The following is a 15030-nucleotide window of genomic DNA, read 5'->3' as shown; positions in this document are numbered from 1 at the left end:
ATTGCTAGGTCATGGTAAGTGTATGGTTAATCTTTTGAGGAACTGCCAGTTTTTCAAAGAGACTGTTCCATTTTTTTTATTCCTACCAGCAACATCCGAGGCTTCCCGTTTTTCTACAACCTTGCCAACATTTGTCTGTCTTTTTAATTATAGGCATTTTAAGTTTTGTTTTCAAGATTTTATTTACTCATTTTTAGAGAGAAGGAAAGGGAGGGAGAAAGAGACAGAAACATTGATATGTCCTGACCAGGGACAGACCCGGGACCAAACCAGGGACCCTTTGTCTTGTGGGACAATGCCCAACCAACCAAGCCAAACCAGTCAGGGCTTAATTAGAGCCATTTTAATGGTAGCTTCTTGTGGTTTTGATTTGCAGGTCCCTAACCACTAATGATATTAAGCATCTTTTCACTTGCTTATTAACTATTTTTATATCTTTTTTATGTGAAATGTTTATTCATTTTTTTTTTTTTGCCCTTTTTTGATTGCGTTGTTTGTTTTCTTATTATTGAGGTGTACAAGTTCTGGATATACACCCAGGTGGTCAGTAGAATTGTCTCTTAAACACAACTTTACTCTGGTCTTGGATCTTCCTCTCAGAATGATGAGCTATCCTTCACACCTTGGTACTGGTAGTCTAGTTTTTCCTATTAACGTTCATAGTGTGCTCTAAAGCCTAAATTTTTATTGAGTATATGGTGTGTATAATATTAAAATTAAAAAAATTGACCCTGGCCAGTGTGGCTCAGTAGATTGAGTGCCAGCCTGCAGACCAAAAAGTTGCTGGTTTGATTCCCAGTCAGAGCACATGCCTGGGTTGCGGGCCCAGTTGGGGGCATGAAAGGGGCCACTGATTGCTCTTTCTCTTACACATCATGTTTCTCTCCCTCTTTTTCTCCCTCCCTTCCTCTCTCTCTAAAAATAAGTAAATAAAATCTTTAAAAAAAAAATTTTTTTTTTAATTAACACTGTCTGTATTAGTATCCTATGGCTGCTGTAACAAATTACCATAAATTTAGTGTCTTAAAACAACCAAAATTAATTTTCTTACATTCATGGAGGAGATCAGAATTCCAGAAATCGGACCCCAGAATCGTGTCTTACAGAAAGGAAGCCCCAGAGTCAGCAGGGCGGGTTCCTCCTGGAGGCTCCAGGGAAGAATATTTTGCTAGTTTTTCCAGCTCCTGGTAGTTGCCCACACCAATCATTCCAATCTCAAGTGAGTTCCTTCTCCTCTTTTGTGGTCATGTCTTACTCTGTCTTCTTCTTATCAGGACCTTTATGATTACATTTGCGATCTGCCCAGACCATCCAGGATAACTGCCCCATCTCATTGTCCATACCCTTAGTCACACCTTCAAAGACTCTTTTGCCACATAAGGTAACATTCACAGGTTCCAGATAATTAGGACCTGGATATCTTTGGAGGCCATTTTTCAGCCTACCACACTGTCCAATAGAAATGGAATATAATGTGAGCCACAAATACAAGTCACATATGTAATTTAAAATTTTTTAGTAGTCACATTTTTAAAACAGTAAGATGAGACAGGTGAAATTAGTTTTAATAACATATTTCATTTAGCTCAAAATATACAAATTATCACATCAACATGTGAGCAACACAAAATTGTTACTAAGATAACTTGCTTTTTTTTTCATGCTAAGTCTTCAAAATCTGTTATTTTTTACACTTAAATCATGCTACCATTCAGAGCAGCCACATTTCAAGTGCTAGATACACGCACATGACTGGCAACACTACGGCCAACTACTAAACAGGAAAGTCACTGGAATAACTATTCAGAAAAGGATGGCAACAACATCGATTTTCTATTTTTAATGCTTACATAAAAAATTTGTACAGACTGTTCCTAACGTTTGTGTCTGATCATTAAACACTCCCCAAAAAGAATAAAGTGGAAGGACTTACTCTATCGATATCAAATTTTGTTATATAGCTACAGACTGTATTGTACTCTGCAAGGATGAACAAATAATATAACAGAGGATCCAGAAATAAAACCATGCAAATACGGACACTTCTTTTCTGCTGAATGTCCCTCTGCACAGTAGTGAACAATGACAGTCCTTTCAAAAATGCTGCTGGCATAACTGAAACATGACCCCCACCTCCCAGTATAAATAAAAATCAACTCCAGGTGCATACTAGTCTTAGTGAGATAGGCAAAACAAAGACACTTTTCAGAAGATAAAATGAAGAGTACCTTTGTGACCTGGGTGTAGAAGATTTTTTTAAAACAGAAAAAGCACTAAACATAATAAGTACATTAAATTTAAGAACATCTTTTAATCAAAGACATTATTAAGAGAATGAACAGGTAAACCATAGAGTGAGTAAGATATTTTCAACATGTGCCAAAGAGTTCATATCCAGAATAAAGAACTACAAGTTAATAAGGAAAAGTCTAATATAAAAATATGCAAGAGACTTGAGCAGGCATCTCACAGAGGATGTCCGAATGGCCAATGAACATATAGAAAGGTGCTCAACCTCATCTATGGTCATGGAAATGCAAATTAAACCTACACTGAGATTTCAACACAAATTCACCAGAATGGCTAAATAGACAGACACCCAAGGCAAAGAGTTGGTGAGGATGTGGAACAAGAGAACTCAAACCCTGCTGGTAAGAACGACTGCTTTGTACTTCAATCAGTATAACTACTTTGGCATTATCTAGGTTGAAGAAATTCTATGACCAATGATTCAACTTCTAGCAATATACTCAATAAAAATGCATGTGATAGAAACCATTCTTATATTACCCTATTTGAATAGCCAAAAACTGGGGAAAAACCAATATCCATTAACAGTATAATGGATAAATTGTGGTATATTTCTGAAGTGGAATTCTATATGAAAATGAATGAAGTACGGGTATACAGAATAACATGAATGCATGCTCAAAATCTAGATATATAAAAAATGCATTCTGTCTGATTCCATTTGTATAACATTCAAAAATGGGAAAAAATAAATGATTGTGCATTATTCACAATCACCCAAAGATGGAAACCTCCTAAGTGCCCCTCAGTAGATAAGTGGATACACTAATGTGGTATATCCACACAAAGGAACATTATTAAGCCATAAAAAGGAAGAAGTTCTGATACATATTACAATATGGATGAACCTTGAAAACATTATGCTAAGTGAAATAAGCAAGACAGAGAAGTACCTACAAATACTGAAGGTACTGACACAAGGTTTCTAGAATAGACAAATGCATACAGGCAGAAAGTGGATTAGAAGTTACCAGGGGCTGGTAGAGGTGGGAATGGAGATTTTTACTTCATGGTTATATAGTTTCTGTTTTGGTGATGAAAAAGTTTGGGAATGTATAGTTATAACGGCTGCACAACATTCTGAATGTAATTAATTCTACTAAATTGTATACTAAAAATGGTTAAAATGGAAAATTTTGTTATATATACTTTATTACAATCTTAAAAAATTAGTAATGTAATATACCCCAAACCACTGAATCATATACTTCAAATTGGTGAATGGTTTGGTTTGTGAATTTTATTTCAATAAAGCTTCTTCTGGTAAACCTAAATGGTTGTTTTTAAGATTCATTTTTAGGTGGTAAGACTATGAAGAAAAAGTAAGTAAATGATCCCCATAAATATCAGGAGAGCAGGATACTGGGTACTTCACAGGGGTGGGAGGAGTCTGTGACCAGAAATTGGAGTCTGTGCCCCAGCATTATGGGGGCTCTGGGTGCTGGCAATGTCCTTCTCTTGACCTGGGTGCTGGTTGCAGGGAGTCCCATTTTATAATATCCATTGAATGGCACACTGATGTTTACAACACCTTAAAAATGTGTTATTTTTCACAACGCTTTATTTTTTAATTTAAAACTCAGCAGGAACAAAGTATTAGGGGTGCTGGAGGAGGGTGGCTTGTTGAGTAGACAGGAAGTGCCTGTCAGGGGGAACAGAGCTTGTTCCCTGAGCAGAAGCAGAAGGGAATTCTATCCAGAGACAGCAGCAGGTCCCAGTTGCAGATGTACAGAAGAATGTGGTGAACCTGAGGAACTGAGAGGTGACCAGCCCAGTTTTGCTGAGGTTTAGAGAACAAGAGGGGAGAACTGTGTTTGATGAAGACTGAGGACCGGGCAGAGGCCAGCTGGTGGACAGCTTGGCAGCCACATGACAGTGTTTTAGACATTGTCCTAAATGTCTAAGGAACAGTGCTGTGTCATGGAGGGATTTTAAAGTGGTGAAGTGACCTGATTGAATCTGTTAGCTCATTCTGCCTGGAACATGGGGAACAGATTGGACCCGGTCAGGAGTAGGAGCCAGGAGGCCAGTTAAGACGGCATTTCAATGATTCTGAGGGTGGGAGGAGCTCAGATTAGGGCGGAGGCAGTGCGGAGTTGAGGATACAGTGTCCTTGGGCCCTGTTCAAGTATATGCAGCACTGTCTCTTCTGTATGTAGTTAAAAATACTTAATGTTATATCGTATACCCTGTTATGTACTGAACCTTACCATGTACAGTACATGCATATATACCTATATAATTACTTGCACATACATTTTGTGTACAGAGTGATGCACACAAAATCAGAGTCACTGTAGTCTCTGAATAGTTCAAGGGATTTCCAAATGTTATGTTGACTATAACTTTTGCCTTACACGCTGATTTTAGAACCTAATCTTGGTGTAAGGAGCGACTCCATTGTTGATGGACTTGAGATATTGAGGAGATTCAGTGGGTGATTGGAATAGGAGGGAGAACAAGAGGGATTAATTAAAGAGTAATAGTCTCAGGTCTCTTGCCTAAACAACTGATTAGATAGGGGTTCTATTTATTGAGGTGGGGCTCACCGGGGAGGAACAGTTGGAGGACAGAGATGATGGATTCTTTTTTCTCAGTATTTTATGAAAAATTTTGAAAATGCAGAAAAGTTGAGAGATTGTACAGTAAACACCCATATAGCCACCACCTAAATTCTACAAGGCACTTACTGTTCTATTTTCTTTTTCACATCATCCCAGGTACCAAGAGGAGTTCATTTCTGAGCACACTGAATTTGTGGTATCTAAAAGACTTCCAAGTGTCCTAATAGGTCTAGAGTGCAGAAGTACATTCAAGTAGTAGGTGACACTTGCTGCCTGCCCCTCTTTGCCTCCCATTCACGTACATTCCCTGCAGTTTGGCTTTGACATTTTTCTCCTGAAGGTGCTTTCACTAAGGACACCAACTATTGAGGACTCCAAAATTGAACTTATTATCCTCCTCCCATATATCCTACCCTGCAGTTACCCAAACCTCAAACTTAGGAGTCATCCTGGACATCTGCAGCAAACAGGGCAAATCAATCCTGTTTCCTAAATATTTTTAAAAGATGTCCCCCGCCCCCCGCTTTAATTCCCTGTATCACTAACAAAGTTCTGGATCTCAGAGTCCTGTTTTATTGATATTGAAAAAATGAAGTTTCAACCTCTGAACTGGTCCCTGCCTCTAACCTCTCTCCCGCTCATCTAGTGCTATCCACATGCCTGTCCATCTATATTTAAAAAAAAAAAAAACCAACAAACAACAAACTTTCACATCAATTTTCTTTAAAAAAATTTTTTTTTAATTTACTGATTTTATAGTCAGAGGAACATCAATTTGTTGCTCCACTTATTTGTGCATTCATTGGTTGATTCTTATATGTGCCCTGACCTGGTGTGGAACTCACAATACTAATGTATGGAGCAATGCTTTAACCAGCTGACTTACCCAGCCAGAGAACTTGTTCACATAACTTTTCTTTTGCAATCCTTCACAGGTGCTTATTGCCAGGCTGGTATGACTTCTAGTCTTCAAGGTCTTCCAGAAAGCATGACTAAGTTTAAATTTTTAACCTCATGTCTAGCTACTCCCCCACTCCATTTTTACTACTTAATGGCTCTTCAAATATACCAACCACATTTTCTGCTTTACAGCCTCCTCCAAGACCTCCCTGGAAACCAAGGTCGGATACAGGTCTCCACAGAGCTAATGATCCCCGAGAATTTTAGCCAGAATGCAATGGGGCATAGCCAGGGCCCCCCCAAAGGGTATTTGTAACAGGGTCTAAAAAATGGGGTGTCCAAGAAAAATATATTCTCCCTACCCCAGGGCGGGCCGCCATGGGGGATGGGAGCCTTGAGCAGGGCCATTGAGAGTCATTTTGCACGTCAATAACAGGATAGCTTCATTCTTCATATGCAAAGAGGGTTATTTGGCATATCACCAAGGCTAATCGGGAAGGATTGAAAGACTTAATGCAGAATGTAACTGGGAGAGGAAGAGGAAAGACAGGACCCTGCAGGAGAGACACTGGGACACAAACTCTGGGGAACAGTGTGAAGACCACACGGGAAGAAAGAGGGGAGAAAGGACTCTTGCTAGTGGGCCATGAGAAGGTGTCACATAGTTTGGATTAAGAACTGGAGATTACAGCGACGCAGTGGATGGTGCTGAGAACCGTGAGAGGCCTGCCTAGCTGAGCCACGGACTCCAGTTTTTTTCTCCTGAAGGACGGTACCCCTGACTGGCCTAACTGGGCAAAGCGGGGGAAGGCAGGACTGTGTGTGTTGGTGGGTATTTTTAAGGGATTTTGAGATTTAAGAGCGACCTTTAGCCATTAATCAAATTTGTATAACTTTTGAATAAATAGTTCCTTTCCTATTCACCAAACTCTGCCATTCAGAGCCATAATTCCAAGGGCGGTAGGCAAAGGATCTACAACCGAGGGGCCTCGGGGAAGGTGGTGGTGGGGGGTCGTTGTTTCGGTAATAGCATCTGGGCAACACCCCTCTTCCCCACTGGTCCATTTGTTACTTAACAAGAATACTTAGCACTTTTGCCGAATACAAAACGGACACTCTTTTACTTTAGCTGAGCTTTGCATACATATATCCACGGCTTTGTAATCCTCTCCTTTCCTTCCAGCAAAATCCTACTCAAGCTTGAGTTCCTCCAGGAAGCTTTCCAGGCCCCTCCCAGTAGTCTGGGGCTCTGACTCCGTTATCCACCGTCCTTGGACTTAATAAATCATATTTTAATAGTTTACACAATTGCAGTAAATGTGAACATTTTTACCTTTTCTTGGAAACTAATAGCAATCCTATCCCTGCTTCTAGGCTCTATCCAAAGCCACCTGCATTTAATAGTTCGCTGACCCCTAGCAAGAATGACTTCTTTTAACTCATCTGATGATGCGTATACTTATTTAGCACTGATACTCTTTCATTACAGCTGCTTACTATTGCTCTCCCGTTCCCTTCCTCTCCTCTCGGGTAGACTGTAAACTACAGGTTGGGACACCGGTCCTACTCTTATCGGCACTGCGCCCAGCCCAGCACTCGTCCAGCACTGCGCTTTGCAAACGCAGCTTAAGGATCGTTGTTCGCTGATTTTCCCGCGGGTTCCTCCACCTGCCGCTCCCCGAGAGCTTGCGACGACCTCCCTCAGCGAAGGACGAACTAGTTGGTGGGTGGGCGGGGGAAAGAGCTGGCCCGCCCCACCCTGCTCAGTCCGTGGGTCCTAGTGCCTGTCGGAGGTACGCCGAGGCCGAACTTCCGCCCAGGCGCAGTGACGTTCTTCGAGAGCGTGAGGAGGTAAGCAGCGGTCGCCCCGGCTCCGGCTTGACGGTGAAGGGGCGGGGCCCACGGCGTTTCTCGCTCTTTCATTGGCCCCCGTGCTGACGGACTGGGAAGGGAGCCACTAAGACGTTGCTTGCTTAGAAGCAGCCATCCCGGCAAAATATAGGTAAATAAACAAAAGGCTGTGGGGGATGGGAGCGCGGAGTTGCAGTGTAGGCTTGAGAGCTGCTGGGGCTCCGCTCGTCTCTGGCAGTGACAGGATGGCGTGGGCCTAGGCTCACCCACTTCCGCCATAACCGGGGTCAGGGAAGTCCCGTTTCTTGGATTATTGTCCTGGCAGCGGAGTCTCCGGGGACCCGAGTCTTACTGCTGATATTTTCAGCTCCGGTTTTCAAGGGACAGCCTCGAAGGGCTTGAGGCCCGCCAACCTGTGGTCCAGTTTAGGTCTGGCATCTACAGCCCCCTCCCCTGGCCTTGGCCAGACACCCTCCGAACTGGCCTGGCAGGTACCGCCCTGGCTGGCTGCCAACTAGACTTTGTAAAAGACAAATCTGAACACATCCTCTGCCTGAAACCGCTGGTGTCCTCGCGGGCAGAGGCACCAAGATCCATTTTAAAGCTTGTGAATGAAGCAGTTCTGGTTAGCTGCTTATCTTTGCAGCCACATCTCGGAGGATCACCACTGGAATGAGGCCCTGTCAACCTTTGTGCTTTTGCAGGAGCTGTTCTGCTGCCTGGGCGTTACCTGCCCCTTGCACCTTCTACTTCTCTCCGGAGAGGCTCTGACCTCAACAGGAGGCCTTCTCCACTACCCTCATACTGTCCCCTTCCCTGCTCCCACTCCTGGGCACTGAGCAGACAAGCACTCCCGCCGCCTCTGCACAACGCCACTTACCACACCTGCTAGGCCCCTGGAATATGAGCAACCTGCCAGAAGGGACTAGCGCCAGGGACGTTGATAGTTCAACAGGTGGATATCAAAAGAATCAACACATGGACTGTAAGGATCAAAAGTAGCGATTAAGAAGTGTCAGTCAGGGCCCTGACTGATACGGCTCAGTGGATTGGGCATCCTACAAACCAAAAGGCGGCTGGTTCGATTCCTGGTCAAGGCACACGCCTGGGATACAAGCCAGGTTTTTCTCAAAGTCGGTGTTTCACTCCCTCTCTTCCACCCTCTCTTCCCATCTCTAAAAATTAACAAAATCTTTAAAGTGTCAAGTAGGGCTGTGGCATTTGGGGGGCTCACTAAGGATATGAACCATATCTTTTTCACTTCTGAATCCTGATAACTAGCTAACAAGGTGGCATTTCTTTTTAAATATGTGAATAAATTCAAGATGACAAATAGTGAATTTAAGCCATTTATTTATGGTTCCATCACAGCCTGTGGAATGACTGACTGCTCAGCCAGTCAGGGCAGGGCAGTGGGCCTCAGGGTCCAGTCACTGAAGAAAATCCCAGCAAGCTGGCTTAGGAGGGTGTGTTTGTACGTGAGACATTACAGACGATGAGCATGCCAAATCCCAGAGGTGCTGACTGTATTCGAAGAGGGTGGGGTGGGGTTCCCCCCGTCTGATCCTCCAAAGCTCTGGGGTGACTCATTCCTCCTTGGGTTCAAGGGCTAGGGCTGATATTTATTCCCTGAGTTGGGTCCTGCTTTCCCTTGCCCTTGGCATCCTCACTGTCTCCAGCCACTAGGGCCACATTCTTCAGATAATTAATATTGAAGCAGCTGGCCTGTTCATCCCCAGGGTTCAGTCTGCAGCAGAAGGCAGAATCTCGCCAGATGTTACGTTGGGCATCACACAGGTCACTGATGTAGGCTGATTTCTGAGGAATGAGAAGGACAAAGCAGAGATGGTGAGGGAGGGGGCTGTAAGAAGTCAGGCATGGATTCTTGAGTGTGCAAAATCCCCCTTCCCTCGGCTCCTGCTGCTCTCTTCCTGATCCCTTCCTGGGGTCCAGAGAGAATGCAAGGCTGCCTTGCACAGCTAGACTTCCTGTCACGGACAGATGTGCACATTTGGAAATGCCTGGAGCTTAATAGGAACTTATCAGTGGGGAGCAGGTCAGGTCAGGTCAGGAACGAGGACTCCTTGAGCCAAGAAAAAAGATCTCCCCCACCAGTCCTCACTATTTCTGTGGGCTGTGTTGAGGTCCTAGAAGTGCGGGTAGCCTCCAGGTCTAGGCGTCGCCCTCCCCTCCCCTGCACTCCCTTGGAGACTGTGACTCCCTGCCCCACACTCACCTCCTCCTCTGCACAGCAGGCTTGCTCGGGAAGTGGCAGGTCACAGCAACGGGCAGTGATGTTTCGGATCAGCCCAGGGATCTGTTTACTGTGGTGGGAAAGGGGCAGGGGTGAGGGTCTTCAGGAACCCCCAGGCAATAAAAACGGTGCTTGGAGACCATGATTTTCCTCTTGCCCAGAGTGCCCCGGAGGGCGCCCCAAAAGGGAGGTCTGGGGGAAGGGAAGAGAGTGGGGAAGAACTGTGCAAGACTTACTGCTTGGTGAGAACCCTTTGGTTTCCACAGAGATAGTCCATGAGGTTGGGGGTGATTCGGCTGAGGTCAATGGTCAAGAGATCCCGGTCATAATTGGGGTAGGGAGCCCTGTTGGTAAAGCAGTTGTCGCGGGTAGGGCTAGGAGGGTGGCGGCAACACGAGTGGGGGTGGGTCTTTATAGCCTGTTCCTGCTCACAGTATCCATCAAGGCTCTCCTCCCACTGTGGGTCAGAAAGAGGGAAGTCAAACGCCTGGACACTTGGCCCCTTTCCCCCTCACCTTCCGCTTCCCTTGTTGCCCCACACTGTAAGGTGAGGGACTCCCAACCCCAGGTGCCAAAAGGGAAGGACAAAGAACCAGAGGGCAAGGAGGCAGCTGTGGATGTGTGGGCTGGGAAGGTGGAGGGTAGAAGCACAGGTGAGGTTTGGAGCTGGCCGACGGAGATGAGCTAGAATGGCAGGCGGAGAGGGTCGGGTGAGGCCAGAGCTGGACGGGTGGGTGGCAGGCAGGTGCACAAGTGGGTTCACGAGTAGACGAGGCCAGGAGAGCAGGATGAAGGCTCAAGATGAACAGACTCAGGTGCCAACACAATGGACGGACGGACATTCACAAGCAGATGGACGGGTAGACGTGTTCACAGCGGGGAGGTACGTGGAGGAACGGACCAGCAGGATCGGAGGTAAGAGGCGGGCGGGCGGGCAGACAGGCTCTTGGGGGGGCTGAAACCCCACTTACAGCCCTCCATGCACAGGTGTGGTTGTTTCCCTGGCGGCAGCAGCGCTGGAACTCCCCCTCCAGCCGGGTCAGAGCCCGAAGCTGCCTATGGAGGCGGTCAGTAGGTGGGAGGTTGCGTGGCACAGAGCGGAAGCGTCTTAGGTGGCAGATGTTCTTGATATTGTCCAGCGTTGGTACCCCAGGGGGGAAAGGCAGCTCGAGGCCCGAGAAAATAACAGGCTGGAGGCTGGGGCAGTCCTGGAACTTGTAGTGTGGCTGGGGAGCTTCCTCCTGGAAGCAGGAGAATCGAGCCTCCCCCTGCTTTTGGCAGCACCGGTGGGCTCGGGTCTTGACCGAGAACTCGGCCTCACAGAACCGGGTCATTGTGTCCTCCCACTAGAGCGAGAGGGGTGGATCAGCCTAGCAGCCACTGTCCACATTCCTGTCTTCCTCCCAGGCTCCAGAAAAGGACCCTGGGCACGCAGAGAGGAAAGAAGCAGAGACTGTCCCTGCTCTCTTGACACACCGAGATAGGAGCGATGATGGGCCTACGTTTCCCCACACCCAGGCCTAGGCCTCGAGTCCTTAAAACACACATATACTGTGTGGGGTTTAAAGGACACCCCCAGGACCAAGAGCCCAACCCTTACCACAATTTTTGCACAGTCCATGCGCTCTACATAGCTGCGACAGCGGCAGCAGCGGGCATATCCAGTCTCCAGCATATTGAGGGCCTCACCCTGGCGACTAAGGTGAGAGTAGCCAGACTGTGGCAGGTTCCACGGGCCATACACCACATGCTGACGAGTAGGAAGGCAGATGTTGTCCAGATTGTCTGAAGAAGGCCGCCCAGGGGGGAAACCATCCAGGTGGTGGCCCCAGGCCCCTTGGGGCCGGCCCTGCGGGCACTGTGGGTTCAGAGGCACAGACTCCGGCTTCCCTGGAGTGGGGAAAACAGTGGGCGGGCAGATCATGTGGAGGGACAGAGAAAGGCTGATGGGTTGGGAGGACGGAAAGAACTTGGGGTTGAGCAGAAGGGATTGGAAGGATGTGGGGAAAGAGAAGAAATGAACTGTGACTCACTTTCAGGTTGAGCGGCTGAAAGGAAGGGAGAACCAAGGCATGAAAGATGTCACCCTCAGAGCCCCGCTGCGTCAGGCCCTCTGCCTGTGCCGCGCCCGAGGCCCTGGCTCCCTCTACGCCCCTCCCCCCCCACACCCCCCCACCCCGCCCCAGGCGGCCAGAGCAGGAGTTAGAGACCAGAGCGGCACTCACCCTCTTTCTGGTTCATCATTTCCTCCTGTTGTGGGACAGGTGTGTCTACTGGGGTAGAAGAAGAAGATGCATAAGCAAAACTAGCATCGGATGGCTCTCTCTAGAAGGGGGGTTCCGGCCAGCTCCCATTCGTAGATAGGAATAAAGAAGTGAAAACAAATGCTACTTTTAGGCCATTTAATCTCCTAACTTTATAAAGTAGATATTATTCCCCCAGTTTTACAGATGAAGAGACTATAGCTTAGGGAGATAACTTACCCAAGTTTACACAGCTGGCAAGTGGCGGAGCCCCCGGAGCCAGGGCAGAGAGAAGAGCGTGTCACTTACCTTCCTTCTGTTCAATAGGGAGCTGGGAGGAGGGCAGCTCTTCTTGGACAGGAGTGGCTTTCTGAGGGGGAAGGGGACCCGCTGAATGGCTTCCTGAGAGAGAGAGAGAGGGATCCTGAGCGCGAGGACACAAAGGAGCAAGGATCGGACTGATGTCAGCAAGATCGCAGTGGGCTGGAGGCCAGGGCCCCGGCGAGCACTCACCTGCTCTCACAAGGAGTTGGGGAGAAAACAGCTCTTCCACTTGGAGGTGGCCAGCTTCCAGGGAGGGCGGGGGCTGCACTGTAGGAGGGGAGTGTGTGACTAGCCAGCGGGAGCGAGGGGCCGGCTGCGTCCCCCCCACACACCTGAAGACAGAGGGAGGAAAGCCAGACTAGGGCCCTGGAGCAGGGTGGGGAGGGGGAGACTTACCTTCACTCTGTTCCTCAAAATGAGGGCCATGCTCCGCGGTGTCAGAGTGATCCATGGGGTGGGCTTGGGTCAGGGGTGGGGAGGGGGGTGCTGCATAGCCAACTAGAGGCAAGATGGGAGATGGTTAGAGCCCACAGTTCCCGTTCGGTCCTCAATCCCAGACCAATTCCCCAAACTTTTACCTTCTTCAAAGTACTCGGGCCCCAGCGTCCTCTGGCCTGAAGTCTTGAAACCTGGAGGAAGAGGGAGTCAGGGTGGTTTTGGGAGGCCCTTCCTGGCCCTGAGCACACAGTTGGGGAGCAGTAGAGGTCAAGGCTGTGGGGACGACAACCAGGACAACAGAAGCCCCTCCGTATTGCTCCTGCCCCATGTCCCCCAGGCCACCCCCAAACACGCTGAGACGTGAATCACCAGGCCGAAAAAGCCCACGGCAGTCTGGCAGCCTCGCCTCTACTGGGCTCCAAGCCTTGGGTCTCCCAAATCTAAGTCTAAAGGGAATGTGACACATGGGGCTGGGGAGGAAGGCCCTCACCTGCTGTCACTGTCATTCCCTGAGGACGCCTGGGCTCTCCTCCCCACAGCCTCTCTGCTGTGATGCTTCCCCAGTTTTCAGAGGAGAAGGTCTGAACTGACTGGAGTCTCATCTGCCCCCTTCTTCCAACGACTCTCCCACTCCAGGCCCTTTAAACACCTTCGGGCCTTCGAGTAAGGAGTGTGCCCAGAAATATAAGTGCTTCCTTCTCCTTTAACTAGTCCTAAGTACTCCTTCATTTAGGTCTCAATTTAGGACCGGGAAGCTGCGGTGATCCGGGGCTGAGGCAAACCTCCCCTCAGCCGCAGGGCAAGGAACCGCTTGTAGCTGACCTACAGTCAGGATGACTAGGACCGGAAGGGACAGCGGGGTGGGGCCTTACAGAGATCCAGGCTAGAACTAGGATGCTCTCAACAGTTTCCCTCTGTGGCGTTTCGCTCAGCATCCAAGCGGAGAGCATGCACTAGATAGAAGGTGGCTCTCTGGTCCCCTAACCAGGTGGGCAGCCAGTTAAGACTCTAGGTCAGCAAACCGTTGGGAGCAGGCTGGGGGCCCCTCCCTCCTCTGCCCCCCCCACCCCCGCCCAGGAGGTCCCACATTCACCTCCCTCAGGCAGAGGCCCTAAGCTGTGAATCCACCTCCCCACCTCCGCCCCAGGAGTTGTCCTTTGACTCTAATTTTGTGTTTCTTGGCAGCAATCACTAGAAACAATCTCTAGCAATCCCTTTCTGTGCTCCTGACTGCCCGCCCTGTTGAAGGCTTCAGGGCCCAGGCCCACCTGGAGCCTGCTCCAAAGCAGGACCAGATGGAGAATCAACCTGCTGACGACGAGCCATCTAGGATGGCTGGACTCAGGCCCCAGGCCCACGCTGGCCAGGGCCCCTTCCCAAGCGCTGCCTCCAACCCTGACTTACCTCCCTCGGAGGGTAGGGAAGCAACAGCCAAACAGGCCAAGACCAAGGCTGCTCTGGACATGGTCCCCATCCTGGGGTAGAGTGGTCAGTGGCCACCCCAGAGGTGGGTCCTCTCAGGCAGATCTGGATGGGAAGGGCTGGGCTGTTGGGAGCCTGCTTCTGGGGCTGCTTCTACTGCTGTAGTGAACTTCACGGCCAGCTCGGTCCTTTTATCTGGGAATAGCTCCCGCCCTCCTCAGCTTCCTGCTGTGACTCAGTCCCAGCTGCTCCTCCTCTGGCAGCCACTCCTCCCAAACTCACCCTGAGGCATCCTGAGAGGATTGAGAAGAATTGGGGCAATGAGAGGAGAGCATTTGTGTGACTTCAAGAGAAACCAATTCTGGGAAATGGTTCAAGAGATGTTGGAGAGCTTACTTTGTGCCTCAATTTCTCTGTTTGCATGTGGAGAAGGGGCCTGGCAACCTGTGGAGTTGGGGCTGGGGAAATGGGCCCTAAGGAGCTTGGGGTGGGGAGCAGGATGGCTCTCCCAGGGGCTGAGGGGCCTGGACTGCCCCTTTCCTTAAATTTTTAGAAAGACATGTATTGATTTTAGAGAGAGAGGAAGGGTGAAGTATCAGTTTGTTGTGTTCATCCGTGGATTCTTCTGTGTGCCCTGAGCAGGGATCGAACCCACAGCCTTGGCATAACCTTGGTGTATTGGGAACATGCTCTAACCCACTGAGCTACCCAGCCAGGGCCTGGG

The 15030-nt window shown here is 48.5% G+C and overlaps 1 protein-coding gene across 4 annotated transcripts; it reads right to left on the bottom strand.

Annotated features, from left to right (window-relative positions):
• Positions 1-8961: 8961 nt before the first annotated feature.
• Positions 8962-14466, bottom strand: ECM1 (extracellular matrix protein 1). Of its 4 annotated transcripts, none has more exons than XM_054575368.1 (12): positions 14289-14466; positions 13025-13075; positions 12843-12944; positions 12636-12713; positions 12432-12524; positions 12105-12152; positions 11913-11927; positions 11480-11769; positions 10851-11225; positions 10116-10336; positions 9862-9949; positions 8962-9443 (listed from the first exon to the last, which is right to left on the bottom strand). In XM_054575368.1, exons 1-12 carry the CDS (start codon positions 14356-14358, stop codon positions 9228-9230), a joined length of 1647 nt encoding a protein of 548 aa, XP_054431343.1. In that variant the 5' UTR covers positions 14359-14466; the 3' UTR covers positions 8962-9227. The 4 variants fall into 4 exon arrangements, with proteins under 4 accessions (XP_054431343.1, XP_054431347.1, XP_054431357.1 ...); XM_054575372.1 differs by having other exon boundaries at positions 12105-12149; XM_054575382.1 differs by lacking the exon at positions 11913-11927.
• Positions 14467-15030: the final 564 nt, after the last annotated feature.

The sequence above is a fragment of the Pteronotus mesoamericanus genome, unplaced genomic scaffold (assembly GCF_021234165.1).
Source record: "Pteronotus mesoamericanus isolate MK-2021 breed Mesoamerican mustached bat unplaced genomic scaffold, CSHL_Meso_final contig_1108, whole genome shotgun sequence".
NCBI lineage: Eukaryota > Metazoa > Chordata > Mammalia > Chiroptera > Mormoopidae > Pteronotus > Pteronotus mesoamericanus.
The sequence above is the reverse complement of the archived record's forward strand: the minus strand, read 5'-3'. Positions and strand labels throughout refer to the sequence as shown.